Source organism: Buteo buteo, chromosome 7 (genome assembly GCF_964188355.1).
Source record: "Buteo buteo chromosome 7, bButBut1.hap1.1, whole genome shotgun sequence".
Classification (NCBI taxonomy): Eukaryota; Metazoa; Chordata; class Aves; order Accipitriformes; family Accipitridae; genus Buteo; species Buteo buteo.
In genome coordinates this window covers 27,466,288-27,491,032 of record NC_134177.1, presented here as the reverse complement: position 1 = coordinate 27,491,032, position 24,745 = coordinate 27,466,288, and the positions used below count along the sequence as shown (strand labels likewise).

Genomic DNA, 24,745 nt, shown 5'->3' with positions numbered 1-24,745 from the left:
AGCTCAGACCTGTATCAAAAGGGTTTGAAATACAGAGCGCTCCGTGGTGACTACATTCCGGTCCTGGCAAGGAAGCTACACACAGCTATCAGTGCTGTGCCTAGCATTCCCCTTTGAACCAAGGCACCACAGAAACCTGCATCTCCTCCAGAAAGCTTTAAGAAGAATATGGATATCTCAGCTGGAGCTGCACTCCTGGGATTCCTCACCCAGCTATCTCCTCAGATGAATACTCCAGGAGCCTGAAGATTAATTTTTGTTGGTCCAGAGCCAAAATGATGCAGAAGGCACTCAAATAGAAACAGCACTAAGCCCCTGACAGTTAAGGAGCCTGATGTGAAACACAGAGCATTAAAAGGCCAGCAAAGAGCAAAGCCCACTCCCCTCCAGTACTATTATCAAGGCAGTACTGTCACACACAGACCTTGGCAATTTCACTTGCTTCAATACTAGCCTGGGGGTATCAATTTTAACACAATTATAGAAGCCTAATAAACGTTTTCAGTACTATACGTGCCTGGGAGCTGAGATTCAATTAGATCTGATTAGTAAAATCTTTAACTCTGATACTAATTTTAGTTTCTCACCTCTTTCACCCTAATGTAAAATACCGTCTCCAACAGAAAAAGAAGGAAGGAACACAGCGACCCAGTGGTGACCGTGCAGCACACTGTATGAACAATGCTGAGAGACAGGCTGCACACCACAGCTCTCACCCCAGAGACAGAGAGCGCGCCACAGCACTGCGGCAATCACCTCTACTTAGTATGTGCACTGCCCATCAGCAATAGGGAGACAACCTTAAGGGCAAACTCCTCCTTGAAGCTTAGGAACAAAGCCATTCTATACATCAGACAAAATGCACCATTTGTGAATGAGGGAAGAAAACTTACCAACAGCATTATTTCAGCAATTGATCCTGCTAATTTCTCTCTAGGACTTTCTTACCTGCTTTCCCCAAGCTGCCTCTTATTTCCTAACTAATAATTTAGTTTGGAAGAAACCTCTGGTTCAACCTTCCCCTTAAAACAGGTCAAACTATATAAGGGCTTCATCCCCCCCAAGTTTCAAGCACCTCCAAGGATGGATGATGCCACAACTTCTCAGGGCCCCTGTTCCAATATTTCACCACCCTTATGGTAAAAAAACAAGTAAATTAAAAAATTGTATCTAATGAGAATTTCCCACATTCCAACTTGTGTCCATTGCTTCTTAGCGCATCACTGTGTGCCTGCAAGAATCTGTCTTCACTTCATTTCCTGCCAACAGGCAGTTGAAGATAACAGTACAATCTCCCTTAATCTTCTCTTCCTACAACTGAACAAACCCAGCTCTCTACTCCCACATGTGTTCCAGCCCCCTGACCATGATGGGAGCCCTCTGCTAGACTCTAACTCTATGCCATAGATGTGAAGCATCCCAAGACACCTCTATTTCATTTTCTTGTGCATGAACTTACTGACAAAGCAGAACACCTTCCACTGTACATGGCTGGGCTTCAACTCTAAAAGGTTTATAGCTTTCCTAAACCAAATCAATTTTCTGCTTCAGATCAGATGGAATGATTACTCTGATGATTATGTACATTATTTTTCCATTCAAGTCTGTTTTTCCCTTGAGTACTGGTTAAAACTGTGGCTAAGATTTTTCTTTTTTAGTGGGAAAACTATGGACTTTACAACCTTACTGTTTTTACCAAAAAAAAAAACAAAAAAAAAAACAACCAGCATAAAGTATCTTGCTTCACTTTGAAAAACAGTAACATTCAAAAGAGCAAGAAAAATTATACTACACTTGAGTCTAAAGCATGAGTATTTTAGAAAGCAACAACAATCCTTACTCAAAACTGCTCTGCAACCCTAGAAGACTTAATACATGCCAAAGGCATCACCTTCAAACACCTCCTGTCACAATTATAAATTACTTAAGGTGCCAAATGCACAGAAAACTATGCATCCTTACCTGATGTCCATCTGGCCAGTTCTACTGAAATCAGCTGTGGAGTATTTTGGTGTGTGTTGCTTGGGGATTTTTTTTGTTTTAAATCAGCAGAGGCTTTGGGCTCCATGCTGAACTTTGGTACAAATAAAAACAAAGAGACTTTGGCCATTAAAGCTAGATGAATTAGTTTAAGTTCCTAAAAGCAAAGAGAGGCCTGTTTAGCAAATAAAATTATCTTCTTGGAGAAGCTAAATATATATTCATTTTGTTAGCTGACCATGTAATTTACCAGTTCTTCTAACATGCAGTGGATATTTCAAATGCTCTGCACTGTCTTTAAAATGCTGTACACACTGTAAAAGCTATACTCTGAAACCAAAAAGCCAGACTTTTAACACACACTAATCAATCTACCTTCATCAACTTTTTCAGACAGGATGATTTTTTTTTTTTTTTAAACAAGCTGAGCCTATAGCTTCCACTGCACAGAATACTCCTAAGCATGATCAGAAAGCGAGCTCAGTGCAATCTGTCTTCTGATAAGTTTTTATTCCTTTTGTATTTTGACAAACTTTTCAGCAGTATTTCCAAACCAAGCTTAGTCCAAAGCCCAAGATTTTAATGTCGTACTAATGCCATCAAAGACTCCAAGACTGATTATGCCTTAGTAACACAGAGGAAGGTGCCAAAAGTACCTTGCATTGTGTCTGGCCCAGCTGAACAGGAGCCAACACTTCGTCCTTCTTGAGACTCATCTGTCTGGTGCAGCTGCTGCCTCAGTTAAAGGAAAATTCAGCAATTAAAACCCAACTAATTTAGGGGAGAAAGGCAAATCAAATGAAAAAGGAAGCAATTTCTAACCAGGGCTCCCCCTGCAAATACTTGGTGCATGAGTGTCCTGGTTTCAGCTGGGACAGAGTTAATTTTCTTTCTCGTAGCTGGCATAGTGTTATGTTTTGGATTCAGTATGAGAATAAGGTTGATAGCAACAACTGAAAACATCAGTGTGTTAAGTAATGTTTAGACTAAAGTCAAGGATTTCTCAGCTTCTCATGCCCAGCCAGCAAGAAAGCTGGAGGGGCACAGGAAGCTGGGAGGGGACACAGCCAGGATAGCTGACCCAAACTGGCCAAAGGGATATTCCATATCATGTGATGTCATGCCCAGTATATGAACTGGGGGGAGCTGGTCGGCAGGGGAGAGGGTGGATCACTGCTCAGGAACTAACTCGGCATCAGTTGGCAAGTGGTGAGCAATTGTGCATCACTTGTTTTGTATATTCCAATTCTTTTATTAGTATTATTGTAATTTTATAATTACTATTCTCTTCCTTTCTGTCCTATTAAACTGTTCTTATCTCAATCCACGAGTTTTACTTCCCACCCCCCCCAAATTCTCGTCCCCCATCCCACTGAGTGGGGGGAAGTGAGCAAGCAGCTGCATGGTGCTTAGTTGCTGGTTGAGGCGAAACCATGGCAATAAGAAAAGCCCACACTAGCACAGCCACACCAGGGAAAGGGAATCCAGCCACCCTAGGCTGCCAGAAGTTTGTGAAGTCCTCTCTTTATGTAACGCTTGTGCCCCAGCAGTGCTAAACCCATCACTACCTTCAGCAGCAAGGTTGCTATCAAGAAACACTCATCCACAAAAACACAAAGCATCCTTCACCTAGCAGGGAGCACAACTCTCTGTGCACAACCTCACACCACAGCTCAGTCCCATTGCAACTAATAAAATGTTTTCAACTAGAAAGACACATAAAGCATATTAAACTCATCAAGCACAATGTGTGCATAGTCAAACAGCTACTATCTGATTTGCCAATGTTTAAAATATGGTAGTTACTATACTTGAAGTAGCACATGCCAGGAATTACCAGAAAAATCAACAAGCAAGTGCAACAGACTGATGGGCGCACACCGTTATGCACTGGTGCAAATGACTGTGGTACATTAAATAGCAACTAACCCTATAAACCTGCTCCCACGAGCAAGGGGTAACATCCAGGTAGGCTCCAGGGAGCAGAGACTGTTTCTCTAAGTCAAAGGGAGATGTCTGTTCTTCCTGCCTCAGGTAAACTGTGACCAGGCCCGTCCACACACATTTTCTGACTAGTCAGAAAGAATTTTCCAATTTGTTTCTAACTCTTCCCTCTGTTTTGTTAAAATAATCCCACTATCAGCTTTAATATAAAGATTACATAGACAAACAGTATGTTAACAGTCTCTATAAGGCCAAAAAGCTGAAGAAATACCAAGCAGAGCCTGAGTTTGTGCCTTCTGTCTATATGCAGCTTGACAACATGCATATATCCAGCATGACAACTTACAAGTGCAGTTTGGAAAATACAAGCCACGAAAATTTCCTTTCTCCTGGTCCCTTGTTTCATATTGTACATTAACACAGATATCGTTTAACTTGATCAGAGGACTTTACATTCTCACTGTTATTCTAAAAGACACTGAAGCATCACTAAGGCCATGACCGTATATGCTATTCCAGTTGAAATAATCAAGGCTAAAAGATAAACACCTCCAGTTTTATCAAGCACCACTTAGATGACCTACTAACGTAACTACTAGCATGTGTAGCTACTTCCAACTCTAGCCAAGTCAAATAGCTTGCATTAGCTCAAAAGTTCTTGAGTAGATTTGAAAAAAAAAAAAAATTATAGAAACCCCACAAAATGGGAGGACCATTTTGATTGCACTGGAACTATGCCAGCAAATTCAAGGGGAGTGGAAACCTTGAATGGGAAAGGAAGGGGAACAGCAAGAAACACTAGATGTCAGGACTCCAGAGAGCTGGCAGCATCAGCAAGTGCCACAGCTTGCAGGACTGCTGGAGACCATCAGACATTGGCCCTGATCAGCTTCCAGAGCAGGAACTCTCCAAAATATACAGGTCTTCAGGGCAGCATCTGCACTATGCAGTGTTGTTAGGACTGTTGCTAAGTACTTTTTGTCCGAGTTTTTCCCACTTCCCTCTGTCACTTGCCCGATCCTCACTGCTCTTGTATTCTGATTTTTGGCCTAGTTTCCAAAGCACCTTCTGCCCTACACCATAGGTTACTGCATGCCTAGACTCATTAGCTTTTTCACCTCAGCTTGTACCCCCATAGAACCTGCCTCATGCCTGGACTCAAGAAACAGAACACATCTGACTGTGCCCTAAACTGAATGTCCCTCCACTCACTGAAACCTACACAACCATTAACTAGCCACTTCCTCCCTTTACTCCCAACTCCCTTTTCTGACCACTTCTCATCCTCCTTCACCCAAGAAGACAAGGTCCTCTTCTACTGTTCTTCCCCATGTCCACTATTCTGCCTTCATATCCTTCTGCCTGCCTTCCTCCAACCGCTTGCATATCTGTGGGATGTCCTGGAGAAGCAGAGCAGTTGTAGTTGCAGGGAGAGACCTACTCTTGCCACTCATCCCCAATTTTCTCAGTTGTTCCTTTGAACTGTTCCTGAACTTCTAGGCTGTACCTAGAAGGCTGAAGGTGAACAGCTAAGGTGGCAGATGCAACCACTATTGCTTGCCTCATGCCTGCTACCAGACCTCTGACAGGGTTCCCATGAGCACTCCCTAATCTGCCCCAGGCTGTTTTTAACAGATGATTTCCCTTAACTGGTCTAATTATGCATGGAGCAAGGCAGAGTTCCCACAAGGTACTGTCACAGCAGTGGGTGATGCCGAGCAGCTGGGGGCCATAAAATTCTCCGTCACTGATCCAGCTGGCTTACAGGGGAGGACCTGGTCTTCAGTTTGGTACACTGGAGTGACAAGAAGAGATAGTACATGTACACAGGAATGGAAAATCCTTTAACATGTCTACAAAGCACCTACAATTAGAGACTTTTCAGTGGTTCTCTAAACAGCCTGGTTTTCAGTAGGATGTTGGAAGATGCGTCTTTAGTGTCAATGCCAAATGGCCATAGCACTACTGCTCCTAAATACTCTCCTTAAGGAACAAAAAAGGGTGATGAACCTCCCACAGTTCACTATTCCCTCCCTCAGGTCTTCCCCCCACCAGCCCTGATCTCAGAAACAGCAAAATTTCAGTAGCAGAAGGCATGAAACCCACCTTACAGAATCTCAGTCCAAATTGTTAATGTTTAAAACTGAGCAGCTGAGGAGACTCAGCTTGGTAAGTGCCACATGTTGAGCAGGGCAAGCACTAGCTGCCATACTCAAGGGAGAGCACAGTGGTCACTACATCCAGATCTTACACTCCTATAGATGAGTGATAAATTGTTTAATGCTGATTAAGTGAAATAACTTCACATCAGCCCAGTGCTACGTGAGACAAATTCTTTGAATATGGGCCTACCTGGGAGACTTGCTGACAGTAAGATTGTAAATGCTAAAGGGCTTGCTAACTCCGCAGTACACACAAATTCAAAAGATTTACATGCTTGAGAATCCATCCTTCTCTTTCCTCCTAGAATTGATATAAAAACATGAAAACTAGACTGATGCACATAAAGTACATTTTAAAACAATCTAGGCTGATAGTGGTCAGTGAGTCTACATCAAGGGGGTTTCTACATTATTTACTGTAATGCCAACTCCGTCAACTTTCCTGGGACAATGTGTATAATTGCAATGCAGAGGTGAGAGAAAAATTACAAGAACTTTCATTAACTTAGAGTCTACTATGACTCATCTTTCATTATGTCTCACCACACTCACAGTAGAAGACCCCATACATTTTTTCTACCAACAAAAGTAATAAATACATACAAAATATTTTCTAGGAGTCCAGTAGATCTTCCTGCTCCATATCATCCAAGGACAACAATAAACTAACAACTGCATTTCTGCTCTCCAGTGGGGAAAGCATTCCATTGCCACAGAACTCTGCCTTACAGTACCTGAAGAAAGTGCCACAGAAACCACATGCAATGGAAAACCTAAACTGAAACACAGCTATGTAGCACTCTGTAGATTATAGTGTTTACAGCAAAACTGAAGTTGTTTTTAAACAAAAGATGTAGGTTTCTAGCCCTGTACAGTTATAAAGAAAACTTCCAAATGCAAATCAATACAAGGCTGCCTATCTAGTTCTACAGGGAAATGAAATAAAATAGCTTTATGAGAGGTGTGAATTGCCTCATTCATCTCAACTTTGAAGCCTAACAATAATTCAGATGTTAACACCAACATTTTTACCAATGACAGACGACTTTTTTTTTAATAGGAACTGCTTCCTGATATACTTTACCTGCTGTGGTGAGATCCATGTAAGGTGGCATAGCACAGAAAATTTCAAAGATATTAATACATTCATGTTCAATTGTATTTCTTATTCTTTTTCATTTTATCTGTCAACATAAAAATCTGTAAGGTTAGACTGGAACAAGAAACAAAAGCAAAGAAAAATATAAAGGAACCAAGGGACTATTAGATATTTGGGCCACAGCCTCAGAAGGGGAAATGGCAAGAATAGTATTGGAGAAGTGAGGAATAACAAATCCCCAACCCTCCCTTCCCCCCAAGATTTGAATACTTCCATTTTTTGCCATCTCACTTGGAAATCATACACGAAGCCAAGTGCTCAGACAACATGTTGTATTTCCTTTAAAAATATGTATCCATGTTCCTTTAAGTGTTAATTTTAAATCCCAAATGCTTTTGACCAGTTTGGCCATTTCTCACTCTCAAGTCATGCACAAAAGTTAGGTTATACACAGGCTTACTGGACAGTTTCTATCAGAGCTTTCATCAGTATTTGAACTAATTTCTTTAGGATTCCATTTCCCTTTCCATTTTATTTCTTTATTTTTGGGGAGAAGAAATGGGAAAACTTTAAAAACCTGGGTGAAATACCCCAAAATTTTAAGAAAAGCACAATGAGCTCTTGATACTATTTACACAAAAGGAATAACAATCACTTACAGACCTGAATCAAAACTAAGCAACTGATTACTAGGCAAGACACCTTTCACTAGGGCCAATTCTTCAACTTCATCACCCATGACACAGTAATTAATTAAAACAGGCAACATCAAGACTACAGTATCACAATGTCTCTGCATCTTGCTCCCTTTCTTTGATTCTTTATGCAGATAATGCCACTGCTGTCAGGAGCAGTGACACTGATGTAAAACTAGAGTTTGTTGTCATGAATTGGACCCACAGGCATTGGAAGGCAACCCACAGCAGGCAAAAGAGGGAAGAGCCCAACATACGTGACAGCCTAACTGGAGATAAATACTCATTCAGCATAAGCACACAGAAGAAATAAAATTTGCAAGTACTGTCTCAGCAGTTTGGCCCCACACTGCAATGCTAGTGTACTCTTCTGCACATCCACACACCCCTGCAAATAAGGCTGGCAGAGCTGAATGCTTGTTCAGAGTTATGCCATGTTGAAAAGTGCAGGACAACTGCACAATACTTAGGGTAATGAAAACAACAGCCTGCAACTACCACTATTCACCACACCCCAAAAGTACCAATTGACAGCCCCACAGGTCACATACAAGAGACCAGTAGCCTGTTTCTGATGGTCTAGGTTGAAACTAGATTTATACTCTGATCACTTGTTCCATGCTAGACCACATGAGCAATATTTTGCACACAGAGAAGGAAAGAGGCAAGGTAAGAAATACCAGAGAGCTTGGTTCAGCACACCCTGATGTCCATGGAGACACCTGGTGGCATGAACAGTCATATAAAAAACACCTAAATACAGTTAGACACAACACTGTGCTGTCCTCCATGCTTCTATGGGGATTTAGTAGTTTGAGGTTAACACAGCCCTGATTTCAGTGGGCTTTGGGTCAAACTCTTAAGTGAATCCTGTTCCAAGAGCACAGCCAGGAAACCCCAGACAACTTCCCATTACAAAGTAGTCAAAATTAACAGAAAAATGAACCTACAAAGAATTATAATTTAGAAACACTTTAATTACCTTAGAGTGACACACACTCAATTTCAGACAAGTACTTGTGATTTTTAGCTGCATACATTCAATTAAAATCAATGGAAGGTCAAACAGTTAAAACCCCAAACACATCAAGGAGTTGGTGACAGTATTAAGTGGTCCAAAAAGCAGCAAGAGCCCATTAGCTAGCTAATTTAGCCCCCATGAAATTAAGGGCCACGACAGTATTTCCACTTAGGCGCATGGTTCTTCTGAAGTCAGGAGTGGGAATGGCCTTCTGCCCTTCCTCATTTGTTTTTGCTTTGGTTCTACCCACTTAGACCATGGAAAAAGTTCTGGTTGTACCAGGAGCAGATTCCACCTGGTGTTTCTCCCAGGGCAGTAGCAATGAGGAATGAAGAACTGGAGCATTAAAGAAGGTCCACAATGAAATCCCACCTGAAGGGGCCATTCCCCAATTTCTAGGTACTAGCCATACCCCGAAATGCTGGAAAGCAGCCGTGCTTGCTGCACATGATGCATCCCACCACTTCCTCCTGGACCCCAGCAGTATGTTTACCAGGAAGACCTGTATCTTGTTGGGACATCTTAAACCAGGTCAATGGATTCTGAAACAGATGCAGCTTCCCAAAAACTGAGGAGAGGCAGGATCCTTTGGAACATCTTCCAAAAGCCTTTAAGCTGCAATCACAGACCAACAGTTTTTGAAAGCCAGTGTGGAAACCTTTGATGGGCTCCTAGGCTTGACAATACTAAAACCTATGTTTGATCTTAGGCAAGTCCCTTAGTCTCCACACTTTGTTTCCCACATGTAACAGAGAAGGATACTTGCCTTTTGTTTGCTTACATTGCAAAAAATTCCTAGTGGAGATTACCTTTTACTATGTGCATGTTCAGTGTTCTCCGAGAGCCTGTTTTTTATTTTGATCCTATGCACCTGTTATATAAATTAGGAAATCATGTTTCTTCCTTTACATCACTGAAACAAGGCATCATTCACAATACATTGAACTGATTATGTTTCCCTTCTTGCTTGTGTAATTCCATTCACAACTAACAGCATTACTGATGCTTCAGAGCTAACCATTCAAGATGGACAGAGCAGTCCACCATGTCACAGAGCTGTTTGAAGCCAGCTATACACTCTGGCAGGCAGCACTGGCTACACTCAATCCAAATTTAGAAAGGCCAGAGGCAGGCAGTTAGAAAGGAAGCTGGGCTGAGGATGGCAGCCATCAGAGACATACAGCAGCAGCCGAACTGACACAAGCTGGCCCTATTCAGTCCTTGCTACTCAGCTAATGTTTTGGCACCTGTGATAGTGACTCTAGAATAAACTTTCCAAATCTAAGCCAACAGCCCTGCCAACAAACAGCACTGCCACTTTTCATCACAGTTGGGGTTTATTTCTGTGAGAGAAGGCCACAGAGTATGGCAGGTCCATGACCAGCAAAGGGGGACCTCCCAGTGAGTTTTAGCTCACAACCAGGTACAGCCAAACCACAGCTGCTTTTGAGGGAAGGCAAATGTTTATATTTCCTGACATATCTACGTTAAACCAGGTTAGGAAGACTAAACTTCATTACTGCAGCTTGAAACTGAAAATGCAATACTTTAGCCAAATGCAACTTCAGGCTGCTCCAAATGGTAACAGAGATATTTTTTCCCAGACTTCAAAACTAAGATTAGGAGACTAAAGTCATGTCTTCTCTGAGCAGAAGTTTGAAAGCCTTTCTCTGAGAGCAATGTTTTCAATCTTTTTTTAAAAGCCCTACTCTGTTTTGGGAAGTGAGTCGTTTTTCTACATATGCCTTGTTCTCCTGCCTTCAGATTCATTACACCTCTCCTTTTAACTGCCCATGTAAAAATAGAAGATAACTAAAAGGCACATGCTACCCTGCACTTCTGAAAAACTCATCTGAAAAACTGATTCATCTTGCATGTTGCAAGGAGGGAATATTTCAACTGCCCACAGAGGGCAGCCATAAAAGATCCTTGGTGCTGTTCCCCAAATGTTACTTAGCAAGACCCTGTCCCTTCTAAAAACATGACTCGAGTCTTCCAGTCCCCAATTCTTGTGTTTCCTTATGGAAGGACAGTGGGGCAGGAACACAGGACAGAAGGGTTTTGAGATTTCATCCTCTCACAGACTCCCAGAACAAGTCATGTGGAATACAGCCATATAGTATTTTGCAGACAGGCATCCATGCTTTGGAGTGGCAAGACACAAGCTCTGATCTGGAAGCAGTAGAGGATGATCTAAATTCAGGCACAGCATCATGCCACATATGGCTACGCTGCTTGCAGCACAGCACTGGATTGCAGCTATTTGGAGCATGCTGGAGCAAATCCACCTGGAGACATAAGCATAAACAACCCTGATCTCTTTGTTTTTTCAGCCACAAAGCAAGAATAACTTCCCTACATCAGTAACAATAAAACATTGCTCAAGAATGAACACCCCAAAGTAGTAACACATTGAAGAACAGAGGGTTAAGGACCAGAGCTATTTACCTGGAAAACTGGAAATCCTCAGACTTGCAAATAGAAACAGGATTTCCAGAGCAAGAGACCTAAAACTTTGGCCACCTTCTGTTTTCAGTAACCTGATTTCCATCTTCCGGCCTACACACCTGCAATATAGTCAACTACTGCCAGCAAAGTCTAAGGTGAATACTTTTTTTTTTTTAAGTTAGGAGCAAATGCCCCACTGCAGCTCTGAAACATTCTACTTCATGTAAGCCTCATGTCTCCAGGTATATCTATGCTGCTGTGCTACAACACTGCAGTTTTCCACTAGCAACATTGCAACTCAACTGCTTTTGAGAGTTTGATCACTTGAAAACTGCTTTTTCTGCATGCTCCCCTCTACCATCACATGGCAAATATGCGAACTAATTATTTTACTTTAATGAGCATGGAATTTGATATCCCCACACTATATGTCTGCTACACAATTCCTTCTACACAACACTCTAAAATTTACAAAGGAGGAAGAAACATATTCTTTGGGCGCAAACACCAAATCAAGTTACGATGCTTAACGAGTCACCGCATCTTGAATTAACTTCATTCATTCCAGATGCATGTGTCCCAAACTTAGGCTGGGTTCACTTACACAAAAAAACTTAATGCTGTATCTGTCACTAGTGCAAACGCAGAGAGCACTGTTTCAAAGCAGAACAAACCAGAGCAGTTGTCACATATGTGAATGTTACCACAAAGAGGAAGGTGTTAAGAATAGGATAAGAAGCAAAAGGCCTGTATTTTAGCAAGGGAGAGTTAGGTTTTGCATTAAGAAAAAACCCAAAGCAGTAAGGTAATTAAGCACTGGAATAAACAGCCTAAAAAGGTTGTGATCTTCTATCACTGATTTAAACACAGCTTATCCTGGCTGCAAGAAGCACGAATGGACCAGATGATCACTTCAGGTCCATTTCAGCACTATTTTCTATTATTCTATTCTTTCAGCAGCTCTCAGCAGTGTATTTTTCTAATTACACCCAGTTTTCACCAGATTACTCTCCCTTTATTCACATTTCCTAGCACAAACACCCAGGGCAAGCTGTTCTGGACAGTAGCTCCTTTGGCGCTATGTCGCTGTGCCTTTTGTGATGATTTGGCCCTTAAGATCTCTCAAGAGTAGAGCTTTAATTTCACAGCACGGATCTTGCTCATTTTACTCCATATTTACTGAGAACAAAGGGAAGACTATGCAAATGCCCTGCTACTTAGACCTGAACAAAGTGGAAGCAAACACGTAGATGTGAATGGGAGACATAATGGTATGAAAAAAAAGCAGCCCTTTTCAAAAGTAAAATGACTTTGTCAGGGTCCCTTTGCACTACGTGCATGGATGATTTGTGACAAAACAAAAAAGTGCTAGCCTAGCACGTCATCCATGTCAGAGATTAGAGTACTTCAAAACCCTCAGTAGTTCAAGTACTCTCTGGAACTTGAAAGGCTTTCTTAGGCAATGCTTAGCTTCTTTATGGCTTTTACACTACTTTGATGTGCACCTAAAAGTGAGGAATCTTAATCTGAAGGTTTTCTATGGAAAGTACCCATATTGTATAATAAATCACAAAATCTTGTCACCCTGATTAACACAAGTCAAAAGGTTGCAAAACTTTGTGCCTAAAGTTAAAGATTCTGAGTCATTATTTTGATACCCAAATAAAAACCTGAAATTTCTGAGCACATAGTTACTTTCAAAAGACTTCTCTAATAATAGCACTGGAGTAATATTTCTAATCATTGACAAAGTACGGTGCACAAAACAGAAGTCAGTTATGCAAATGTCACTTTTTCCCCCCATTCTCATTCCCTCTTTAAAGCAGAGATTTAAAGTTCCTTAAAGTTAAGGGATCTGTGGAAAGACAATCGATTTTGCGTGTGTTACAAAACCTCTTCTCTGAGTGCAAACATGGATGTGTAAACATAAGCTTCATTCTCCCCCCTCACTATACACACTTAACCCCCAATAGCATTAATGGGAATTATGCATGCATAACGAGCAGAGAACAGTCCCCTTATGAATAGGGCCCTTGTTGGAACAATGAATACATTTAACCATTAACTTCTAGGGATGTGCCGAACTATCCAATTTAACTAGCTGCCAAACAAAGCTACCATGACCTATCTGATATTGTCAGGTTCAGAATGCAGCTCTGAAATTTGTCTCTCATTTGTTTTTAAAAGACTTGACAGTGGTCTGCACAGCAGAGCAGGGGCTCTTTGTCAGAATGAGCTCCTCAGAAGGATGGCCCTCCAGAACAGCTTTCACATCCACCATGTAATGGAAGAACTCTGGAGAGGGAAAGACCGTGACCCTAGGAAGCAAGCAGAGTCATCAGAAGACGAAAAATCCATATATACGTACTTCAAATGCATATATACATTGAGCACCAGTATTAACGGAAACCCAGTAAGAACAGAGAGAGGCAGAATATGGTACAGAATCATATAAAGCAGGCTAAAAACTACATATCAAAAGAAAAGAGGGGGAAGGCTGATTAAAGACAACTTTTAGGGGAATAATTTTCTGTCTTCTACAGCTCTGAAGTTCCTGTGCAATTGCCTGGCTACACTTGCTCTTTATTCCTACGTTACAACTATCAAAACACAAAAGAACCTGAGGATATTATATTTACCAATGATACTTCCTGAGACTTTTGAGTCCACAAAGTAGCAAATAAATTTAGTGGTATCATCTGTGATATTTAAAATTCCTCTATTGTCTTAAGTTCTTTCTGTATTATTTGAACTAGTACCTTGAAATTTCACGATTAAAAACTTTATACATTAATCACGCATGTATGAATACACTAAGAAAGTAATAACCATTGTTTAAAACTGATGTACTGAAAAGAATAAAACAGGTGAATTTATTCTCATGAAAGTATATGCATAGTGCTTATCCGTAATAAGAGGCAAGGTTGTTGTTGCTCCATCATAAATCATCTGCTAAATACTGCTGAGGTGCTTGGTGCTGTACAACAGCACTTAGAGCCCCAAGGAGGTCCAGAACAGTCAAGCACTCTATAAAATTCATCTGTAAGACTGCTAGGGCGAGCCCTTGGCATGCCTGTGCAGCACCTTGTACAGAAGAGACCACCTTCAATCCAGAGTGAGCCATTGGGTATTACCCTACTACAGAAGTGCAAAAACCTCTCACCTCAAGAGTAAACCCACCAGAGGCAGCTGAAGTGTCTGCTGAAGAAAACCATGGAGCAGTGAAATTGGTTACATTGCATTTCTACACTATGTAGTTTTACTTGCCATCAGATGCTGCTAGACTACAGGACTCAGTATGGAATTGGCAAAGTCTTCACAGCCACCTGAGTTTCATTTGATACCCTAAAAAGGGGATAGAAATATTGTCCTTATGTTCTACAGGGTGGCCGTTAAAGACCAGTGTTGCTAAAGCAGTTCAGACACAAAGGGCTAATTCCAAGTATCAGCATTGCTACAGAAAATATTTAGCTCTTGAAACGGACAAAATGCAGCCATAAAAAAAAAAGTATTCTGGGCACTTGTTATCTTTTTAGCAGACAGAGCAGTTTGGCACACAGTCCTGCTACCCTTACTCCACACACACCACAGGTCAGTTCCCTGTCCAGACTGCAACTGGTCCAGACCATACATTGTCTCTTAGCACACCTGCATCTACAGAAGACCACTCTGAGCGCGAAGGACACAAAAGGAGGGAAAATCCTTGTCCTCCTAGGGCTGTACTAGGTAATCCTGTGGACCCAGCTCTTAGCTTGGGCTCAGGTTACTTTTGTAGATCCAAACAGAACAAGATACTGTGCAGAAATATTTTGCATTTTCCCGTCAGATAATATATTGCCTTAAAAAAAATTAAAACTTAAGTGCTTGGTAGAAGGTGGTAACAGACTTGCTTCCCCATCTTTTTTTTTATCCTTAAGAAGATATATCATTACATGTTAGCTAGGTACCTCATTTCATCCACTGGTGCTGCTCAGAAGTTACCTTAATGTGAATGAAACAAATATCTATAAAGATATATTTACAGATATCAGGATGATTCTCTCATATTAAAGTGATACCTAATCAAATTGACAGAGATTGAGAGACTATAAATTCTATGTCATGGGCTTGGCTGCTGTTTGGAAATTGATTCTGATCCATCAAAATTCATATTTTCCCCTAGAAGCAGATGCTGTGCTCTAAACTGGTAAGTAATGAGTATGTATTTGAAGTATTATTAAACATATGCATCTTTATCATGTCATTTTACGCCTTCATGGAAGAAAGATTCAGTTACAAAGACTTTGCAATTACAAAGACTTTGCAATACTTGGAAGCATAGCTCTGGTTTTATACCATCTAAAAGCAAAACCATTTTTAAAAAGAAATCTATTTTACTGCCCAGGGTGCATTTTACACATATCCTTGCTTTTTACAGATCCTCGGGTTCATGCCAATTTTCATGATTAATCTTTATAAAAGCTTTTACTCATTTTGATGTATTTATTTTACTGATTTATATAGCAATTATTATCACGCCAACTTTGTTTCCACTTACCACATTAATGCCTTTTCATTAGTACTGCCCTTTGGTTAAAGAACTGACTGCTCAGTCCTGCAATACTGGGGCAGGGGTGTGGGAGGAATATTTTTCTCTTACTTTCTGATTACAATCTGATGGCGAAACTTCAGTGGCACATAAGGTACTCCAGAGGCAGCTCTTGAGAGCTACCAGTATTTTAAGGATGAGTCATTGCTTACTAAGCTTGTTCTCCATCCTGAGATCCAGTTCAACACCAGAATCACCAGATCTTGAGCCGACCATGAAAAAAACATAAATCACTACACAGCCTTTTCAGCAGAGATTTTTGAAAAAAAAAACAAAAAAAAAAAAAACACCAAAAAAAAAAAAAAACCAAAAACGAATAGACCATATGAATTGTAGGAATACTTGGCTTCTTCCCTCAACTCAGTTTGATAACATGATTGTGTGTTGGAGGAGAGTAGGTTCTCTGCTGACTCTTGGATTCCTTCCCAAGACATTTACTGGAAAGCTTGATCTGAACACCTAAGCCAGTCTTCTACTCACCTGGACCAAATGCTCATGCAAGTCACTGAGGACACTGCTTTTTCTGAAGCTCACGGATATGAGAACTATAGATTTCCATCTGGCAGTGGAACAGCTATTGCATCTTTATGAGGCACTAAATAAGTTTAAACAGACTTTTTGCCTATAGATTACTCCCAGGAGGGCATTACCGAGTGGGCAGCTGGTCCTGCGTCAAACAAATTTAAGGCATGGGAAAAGAGGGGAGAAAAAGATATTACCGCTGGCATGAGTCTTGCCTGCATCCACAGTCATCACCAGCTTTAAGTTAACACTTCTGGTGACAGTCTGAGCCTGAAAGAGTGCTATAAAATCCTGAGAAGATTAATGAAGGAAGCATCCTTACTCCAGAGATGCCGCAGGCTGCAAAAGCATAGCTTTTCTGCTCGGAACAGCTATCGCAACAAGTGTGAACTACAGCCCATGACTGCTCAGAGACTCTGGAAAGCCTGCCTCCTCCTTGGGACTGCCTCTGGATGAGAGGAGTGAAAGAAGCACAGCTTTCAGGTTCAACTCCCAGTTCATCAGAAACCAAGGTAACTTCTAGCCTTTTTCCTCACATAAAGAAAGATTTAAGTGGAATTCAGCCTGAAGAAATGAAGGTATAACTCACTGATACTTTGGCTGTGATCTACCTCCCTTTCATGGCAGCTTTTCAGTATTACCCCTCAAAAAAACATACCACGATACAGCCCACAGAAGGGGAAACTGAGGCACAATTGGCCTTGTTTTAGGCTATTCAGAGAGTGACAAAGATGGGAACAGAGTCCATCTCATATTGGACCAGTCCACTCCCTCCAACAGGTCAACAACCTGTGTGTCCATAAATAAGCAAATACTAAGTGTAACAGGAAGAAAACCTTCCATTATAACAAGCTGCAAGTAATGCCAAGGACATTTCACAAACTTATAACTATCAGTATTTTCTAAAAGAAGGAGAAGCCTCATGGAAACAAGATTCTTTTTTGTGCCTTTTCTTAAAATCTTAACAATCCTACACACTTTATAAGCATTAATGCAACTGTGGTCATTCAGCAGCCCTTTCTCCCAGATGTACCCTTCATCCATGCTACTGAAGGCAGTCTCCCACAACTACATACGAAGGTGAACAGTAAACCCAAGTATAAATCTCAGTTCACACCAGAGGATTTTGGACACTCATTCTGATGGGGCAAAAACTTTCCAGAGGCAATAAAGCAAGTATATTTCACATGCGGCACACACCAGACTTAAGAGTGACTTTGACAGAACACTTCTATGAACAAAATGTGTTTCAGCACTGCACCTTTACCAGGGAAATTACGGTGTTCTCATTAAGATGATAGAAATAAAGAGCTGAGTGGTGATAAAAGAGAAAACCAGGAAAATAAAGTGTGGCTACCCCATTTCATAATAAAATGGCTAGTTTAATAGATATTCTTGGATATATTCAAAAAGAGATCTAGCTCATGCTCCTTTTTCAACATGATGGGAGCTTTGCCACCAACTGAGATGGGATGAGATCCAATCTAATGCATGTACCACAAGTAGCAAGGAGCTTCTGGTGGGAGTCTAGGACTTTCCTGTCACTGTTCAGAAAGTAAAATAGTTTTAATGTATAAATTGTTAATGCATGTCAAGCTTTGCTATGGGATATTCAGTACATACACATAGTAACGAACACCCTGCTGATTTAAGGTGCAGGATGACAGCAGACAATAAAAAAGCTTTTAATAGGACAAAATCTGCCCTTCAGAAGTGAGTCCCTGAGCACAATCTGGGCAGCTTCTGTGCTCTTTGTAGAGCAGCAGAGCAGCAAGAGAAGCAAATCATCCTTTTGGTAGTCCTCAACAAGATGATTATTTAGAAGGCAAAGAGTTCCTAGAATTCTTTCACAAATGACAAATATTTTACTTGCTTACCAGAAATCAGCCCAACTCTTCTATCTCTATTTATCGTATGTTTACAGACCTTTTTTTTTTTTTTTTGCATGACCATACACTAGTTAATAAGCAAAAGAGGTGGAACTGATATAAATGGGGAAGAGGTTCTTGTGGTTACATGATTACCAAAGGAACCAAGATGGCTACTTTTATTCTGGTTCTGCTACAGTTCACTGCCTGAATGTGGACAAGTCACAGACTCCAGTTGGGTTCATTCAATTTTCCTACTGTGAATTCGGAAAGCAGGGACAGCCAGCAACCACTGTGCTCCATGCCACAAAAAAGCTGTGAATAAACAGAACCTTAAACACAGTCCATGCCAGTGTGCTGTTACACTGTAATATAACCTCACAGGGCTCACAGGGTATTGCTAACAGCAGCCCCATGTCTGGGAGAAATGCCATACGTAGCAGTACGCATCAGATTTGAGATATCTAGACTCCCTGGAACCAAAGGCTTAGTCCCCTGGCAGGATTAACACAGCCCTTCATCCTTGGAGACAGCATATAATTCTCTCTCATCAAAATGTTAACCAAGGAGCTCCTACAAAAACATCCCTGCTCAGCCTGTGATAATCAAAGTACAAGACCGGGAACATATTACCTCATTTTCCAGTCTGGGGGAAGACACAAAAAAAACCCTCCTCTGAATCACAGCCAAGGCAGCAGTACCTTTACCTGACCAATCTGTTTGCTATTTGCAGCAAATTACCCTTGAAACATTCAGTTCGTTCCAGAAAAGCAGGCTACCAGATAGCAGCACAGACTCTGCTAGTAGAAAAGAAAATCTTACAGACAGACCAAGGAGGTTTGCTGCTCAAAAATACTTATTATTTGGGCCTCTTATCCATGCCATGTCAAAACACTCTTCTTCCTTAGTCCTACACTCATTAATGGACTAGATTTCACAGTGGAAAGTATCTCATGTCTTTGGGGAGAAACTATGGAAGAGAAATGTAAGAGGAGGCTCCTGGCATCTCTAAGAGCTCGCTTCAGCTGGTGATGATTTTCAGAAAGGTTGCTGGAGATCCACATCACACCTTAAAAACAAAAGTATTTTTTCCCCAGGAGTCTTCCTCCTTCCCTTGCCACTACTTTTCATACAAGAGGCTGGCAGGTCCTGCCCAAAGCCACTCTCCGTCTCACTGTAGGTCATGGTGATGCCCCTCTCCTACCCACTTAGCAATCGCAGCAACCTGTCTTCAGACCATGTGTAACATGGGGAGGCAGCTAGCAGCCCCCATGAAGCTTGTATCCGGGGCCCATCACTGTGCAACTTCAACACTGAAACCACAACTGATACCACAGGAGGGTGTAGGCTACAAACTCTCCCAAGTATTTAGAGTTCATTTTATTACGGGTGAAATGGGCACCACCCATAAGAGGAGACAGAAAATATGCACCTGTGAGTCTGCCTGCTGATCCCTCGCCCAGCGCTGGGTTGGGCCTCTCTCCTCAACTGAGCTGCTGATTTTCCTGAAGGTTGTAAGAACTTAATAATCCTTAAGACTTTAACCTCTGTCAGATTTGTTGTATTAGCCTACAAATACTGGCTTGAGATTAGCCAAGGGCTTTCAACAATTTTGTGATTGAAGATATCTAGCAAACAAACAATAGGGCTGCAAAAGTTCCGGTTTTTTTAGAGAGAACAAGCCAAAAACAACATGCAGGCAACTGAGGAATGAGGAGCACCCCAGTGCATATGCAGGTCTGGCCCACATGAGCAGAAGTTAGCAGGAAGCTCTCCACAGGCTTTGATCAGCGCTAGATTCAGCTGAGCACATGGCTCTCCAGTATCACCCCCAGCTGCCCACCACTCTGCCCCTCTTCTACTTTAACTGATAACTGCCTGAAGTATTCAAAGGAGGTGCTTCAACATTTGTGGGTTGTTAAAATGCATAATAAAATGAGCCTTGATGTCCTAGAGAAAAAAAAAAGGGGGGGGGTGTATTAAGATATATTCACTGATAATAGCTGCCAGATGAAAACACTGGAAAACACTTCAGTACTTAATTAAAAGAAGGCACAAGACAGGAGGCATTACTGCCTGGCAAGATATCATTAAAACACACAAGCTTTGGTGGAGCTGAGTATACTTAACAAACAGGGAAGATCAATATGCAACACTTTTCCTCAGCTCTCCTCTGCTCCAATCATTCTCTTCAAAAGAAACCTCTATGAGCTAAAATTTAAATGCGTATTACCCTCCCTCACTGTCTTTCATGCTATTTATTTTCTGAGAGCTTGTTATTCAATAGGAAAGTTCAATATGACACCAGAACACAAGGAAACCTCTCTGAAGCATCACAGCATCTATACCTTCCTTCTGGAAGCGCACAGTTTTCCTCAGGTTTCATCTGCAGTACTGGAGTTTTATAGAAAATGTAAAAAAATCAATTTAAAGTTTGAGGAACTTCTTCCAGAAAGAGCTCAGGAAAGAGAGTTAAGCATGCATCAAAATGGATTAAAAGCCTTGTTTTACCTCTTTTTTTACTAGGTTTTATATTTAGCTCTCAAAGGCAAGTGTGAGCTGATGCCTCTATCAGCACAAGAGAACAGTACCATACTTTAAGCTTCAAAATGCCATTCCTGCAAATCTCTTCTTGCTACAAAATGAGGAATTATTCCTTGCTCACAGACAACTTTACAGCCATGTGTCATCTCAACTACTTTGTACAAAGCGAAGGTAACGATCACCAGCACTGTACAATTGTTTACAGTTGTAAGAGTTGCCATAAGAGATCAGCCCAATGGCCTATCAAATTTAGCCCCCAGAACAGAAACTTGTGCCAGAAGACATATCCAAAACTCGTTTAAGATAAGATGTCTTTCCATCAAACTCAGCAGGCTTTGAATTGAACTGCTTTAAAAAAACAAAACAAAACAAAGCAACAACACAAATTGACATTTATACCACCACACACGTACAGGCAATTGTGCCTAGCATGAGGCAGCTAGAGATTGTTTTATGAGGCTGACAGTCTCTGCTTTTTTATTCCAGTTCTTGTGTTTTCTTAAAACATGTGTCAGGGGGTGTGACTTCATTATGTAGATATACAGTCATTTGTAAAGAGTTTAATAATTTTTTTTGACATTATAATGTACTTTATCCCCTTATAATGGAATTCCACAGGGTAATTGTAGAATATGCAAAAAAAAATCTTTTCTTATTATACATGTGTTACTTTTCCACTTTATTGCTGTCACACGTTGTTCAGGAACTGTATGAAGAGGCAAAAGGGAACGGCACCTTACTCATCAACTTTCACAAGTATTAAGTACTGCAGACATACTGCTTAACTAAGCAAAAGCTAAGTTCTGTTGACTGTATCCCTCCAAAGCGTTACCTCTGCCTTTCCTTACAGCAAGGTTCCTGAATTCATCTGCAAGGGAACTCTTCCTAATTCAGAAGTTACAGTGTATTCACTAGCCTGCCTGAGAATCCTTACATCTGGTCAGCAAAACAAGCGTTCCTTAACGACTCGGTTACTAATTTGCGTACTAAGGGATCCTTTCCAGGAGGAAGCCTCTGCTTTAGGTACTCGGCAAACGGATCACACCGGTCTTAAACGTGGGGGGAAAAAGGCCCGGTGCTTAGGGTGGCGATCAATAAGCAATACGTGTACCACGTAAAGACCAAGAATTCATTCCGGTCTCTTTTCCTAGGAAGTCCTTTAAAATCATTTGAGCAGGAGGCGTGCCAAATCCGCTTAGTTCCCGCTACCTGCATCCGGCAGGAAAGCCGGCGCTGGGTGAAGGGAGCCGCGGCGCACCGGCTTTTCGCAGGCAGGCGCGCAGCCCCCGACGGCGGCACCAGAGCTCAGGGGGACCCCGGGCCGCCGCCGCCCGCGGGGAGCCCCCGCTGCCCCGAGGGTGCAGGCAGAGGCGAGCCCGGCCGGCACGGACCCCCGGCCCCGAGCCCCCCCGCGGCAACCCGCGCCCCGCGGCACCCCCCGGCGCGGAGAAGCCACCCCGCGGGTGGGTCGGTACTGACCGGCCGTGGGCACGTCGGGGACCAGCTTGAGGGGCCCGATCTGCCGCAGCTGAAACGCCGTCCGCACTTCGTGGCAGCTGGGGGACTTGCCCGCCGTAACTCCGCCGCACAGCCCCGCCGCCGCCAGCAGCCACAGCCCCAGGACCCCGCGGCTCCCGTCAGCGGCCATCTCGCACCCCCGGCCGCCGCGGGCCGGGCCGGAGCGCTGCGGGGCGCGGGCCGTGTGCCGGTGGCGGGCGCCAGTCCCGGCGGCGGCGCTGCCCCCGCCCGCCTACCCGCGCTCCTCCTCGGCGAGTGCAGCCGCCGCCGCCGCCCGCCCCCACCCCTCCCCGCCCGCGGGGTCCGAGGGGGCGCCGTCGCCCCCCGCTCATTGGCTTCTGCCGTAATTAGGGGGCGAAAAGAGGGACGGGGACAAGGAGAGAGCCCTGACGGGCGCCTGAGCTACAGCTGCACTGATCCGCGCCCGCAGCGCTCCGGCCCAGCCCAGCGGCTTCCTTGAGCCTCAAGCAGCGCTGATGGAGAAGGGGGTGCTGGGGTCACCACGGGCGAGGTGAGGCCCCCTCCAGCACCACCGCGGGCTCCCACCGCGCTATCTCACGCGAGGCGGCAAAAGGTGGCTGTGGGGACTGCTGCTGGACTGCTGTGCAGCCTCGCGGGGAGTTGAACACAAAAATTTTTACAGAGCATCTGTACAGTCTCTGCAGGCCACAAAGACCAAGGCAGCAGATAGATCTAGGTCAATTCAAGTCACCAAAGAGTCTCATGAGAAGGGAGATCTGTACCAAGGGACACGCACTCTCTCAGACACACTGTCTCGGCTTGTGGTTGTCAAGAAAAACAGGTATGGAGTGCAAAGAGAGCAGTAGATATAAAAAACCTAAGCACAGCAAACTGGCAAATCATGCACTGTTTGCTTCAATTCTGAAATTCCTTGCAGATGACATGGAGGCCATGGAAGAGTCTTCATGAGACAAGTCTTAACTCCAGCCAACAGTCGCTGCAGAGACTAGAAAAAACTTTGCACCAGGAAACACATGCTTATGTACCAGCTGCATATATAAACTGTTGATTTGTACGAAAGCCAGCAGCAGTTACATCCTACATTGTTTTGGGAGACTAGACCTCTCCTGGGGCTGAGACCACCTTGAGAGCAGCCGGTGTCACCATCAGAGAGGCCTTCTGCAATCTTATCACTACCCTAAAGCATGCTTCAGTATCAACTGCTTTACCACACATTTAAGCATAGAACTATGCTCAGCATCCATGAATATTTTCCATTTCACAAAACCACTCAATTTCCAGAGAAGCCAAACCCAAAAAGTCTCCCACAAACAGCCCCATTTGCACAGTACTTTTCAGGCATATGGAGCACGTTATGAGCTACAAGAATTACTATTGTTTGAGGCCATTATGTCTGATTCCTTTAAGGTTACTTGCAACCCTCAAGATGCTTCTAATGTGCTCCTGGAGCAACAGGGGAGCCCACCTGCAGCTAATTTAACCATTATACATTCCCATAAGTACTAATGAGAAGCTGAGCTCAGTGCTGTAGTTGCCTGAGTTGTATTTTAATAGCTAGAAGTGGAAATCTTTTAAGCAATTTGCTTATATTAACTTTGTTCTTATCAAGACAGCAAGAGATTAATTCTCTCTTTTTTGAAAAAAACAACCCAATTAGATTCAGAACATTTAACTTGTAAAGTAAAAAACAAACTGGAAGAACAAACCAGCCATATAACCACGCTTCTACATTCAAAAGCAGAGAAAAAGTCACCTTAGAAGCCTTCTGCTCACCCAGGTCAGAGCTGCAGTCCTTTGCTCATCCTGCAGCTCTCAAAGGTCACCACAAGAGCCCAGGACAGCAGGGAACAAGATGACACACCCAAAAGGCTTACCCCCAAGAAGGCCAGAGCCCATGGACACTGATACAGGTTAACTTCATTTTCAGCTTGATATGGGTTATACTGCCAGCAAGGTTTCAGTTATATACAGAGGCATGTGTTAACAGGATCAGACCCCAAATCAAGGTGGCAACAAGTAGATTAAAAAGACATGAGTGAATAATCAGCATCAGCAATAGAACAATTAGCATCATAAGGCACAGCACACTGGCTGCCTACCTATTCTCCAGCACATGGTTTTATGAACCCAAGGAAGAAGAACAAGTTGCCCCAGTTGCATTTTAACCTCAGGGCCAATCCTAAAAGACTTTATTCAAACAGTACTCCATTGACTTCAGTGGGAGTTCTGCCAGAAAAGAAATGGCGGGATGATGGAGCTGACGAATAATTTAGTTGACAAATAACAGCATTATTTGGCATATACATTATTCTATGAATAGCATCTGATCAGTCCCGTGCAAGGGCTCGAGGCATTTAATTCAGTGGGATTTTTG

General features: G+C 42.6%; 1 protein-coding gene across 2 annotated transcripts in view; it reads right to left on the bottom strand.

Annotated features, from left to right (window-relative positions):
• The window catches only part of LOC142032815 (glypican-5-like), a 416,769-nt gene extending 394,145 nt beyond the window's left edge, over positions 1 to 22,624 (bottom strand). For both annotated transcript variants that reach the window (XM_075031958.1, XM_075031959.1), the window contains exon 1: positions 22,351 to 22,624. In XM_075031958.1, the coding sequence (XP_074888059.1) occupies positions 22,351 to 22,519 (169 nt within the window). In that variant the 5' untranslated portion in view covers positions 22,520 to 22,624. The remainder of the gene's footprint in view (positions 1 to 22,350) is intronic.
• Positions 22,625 to 24,745: the final 2,121 nt, after the last annotated feature.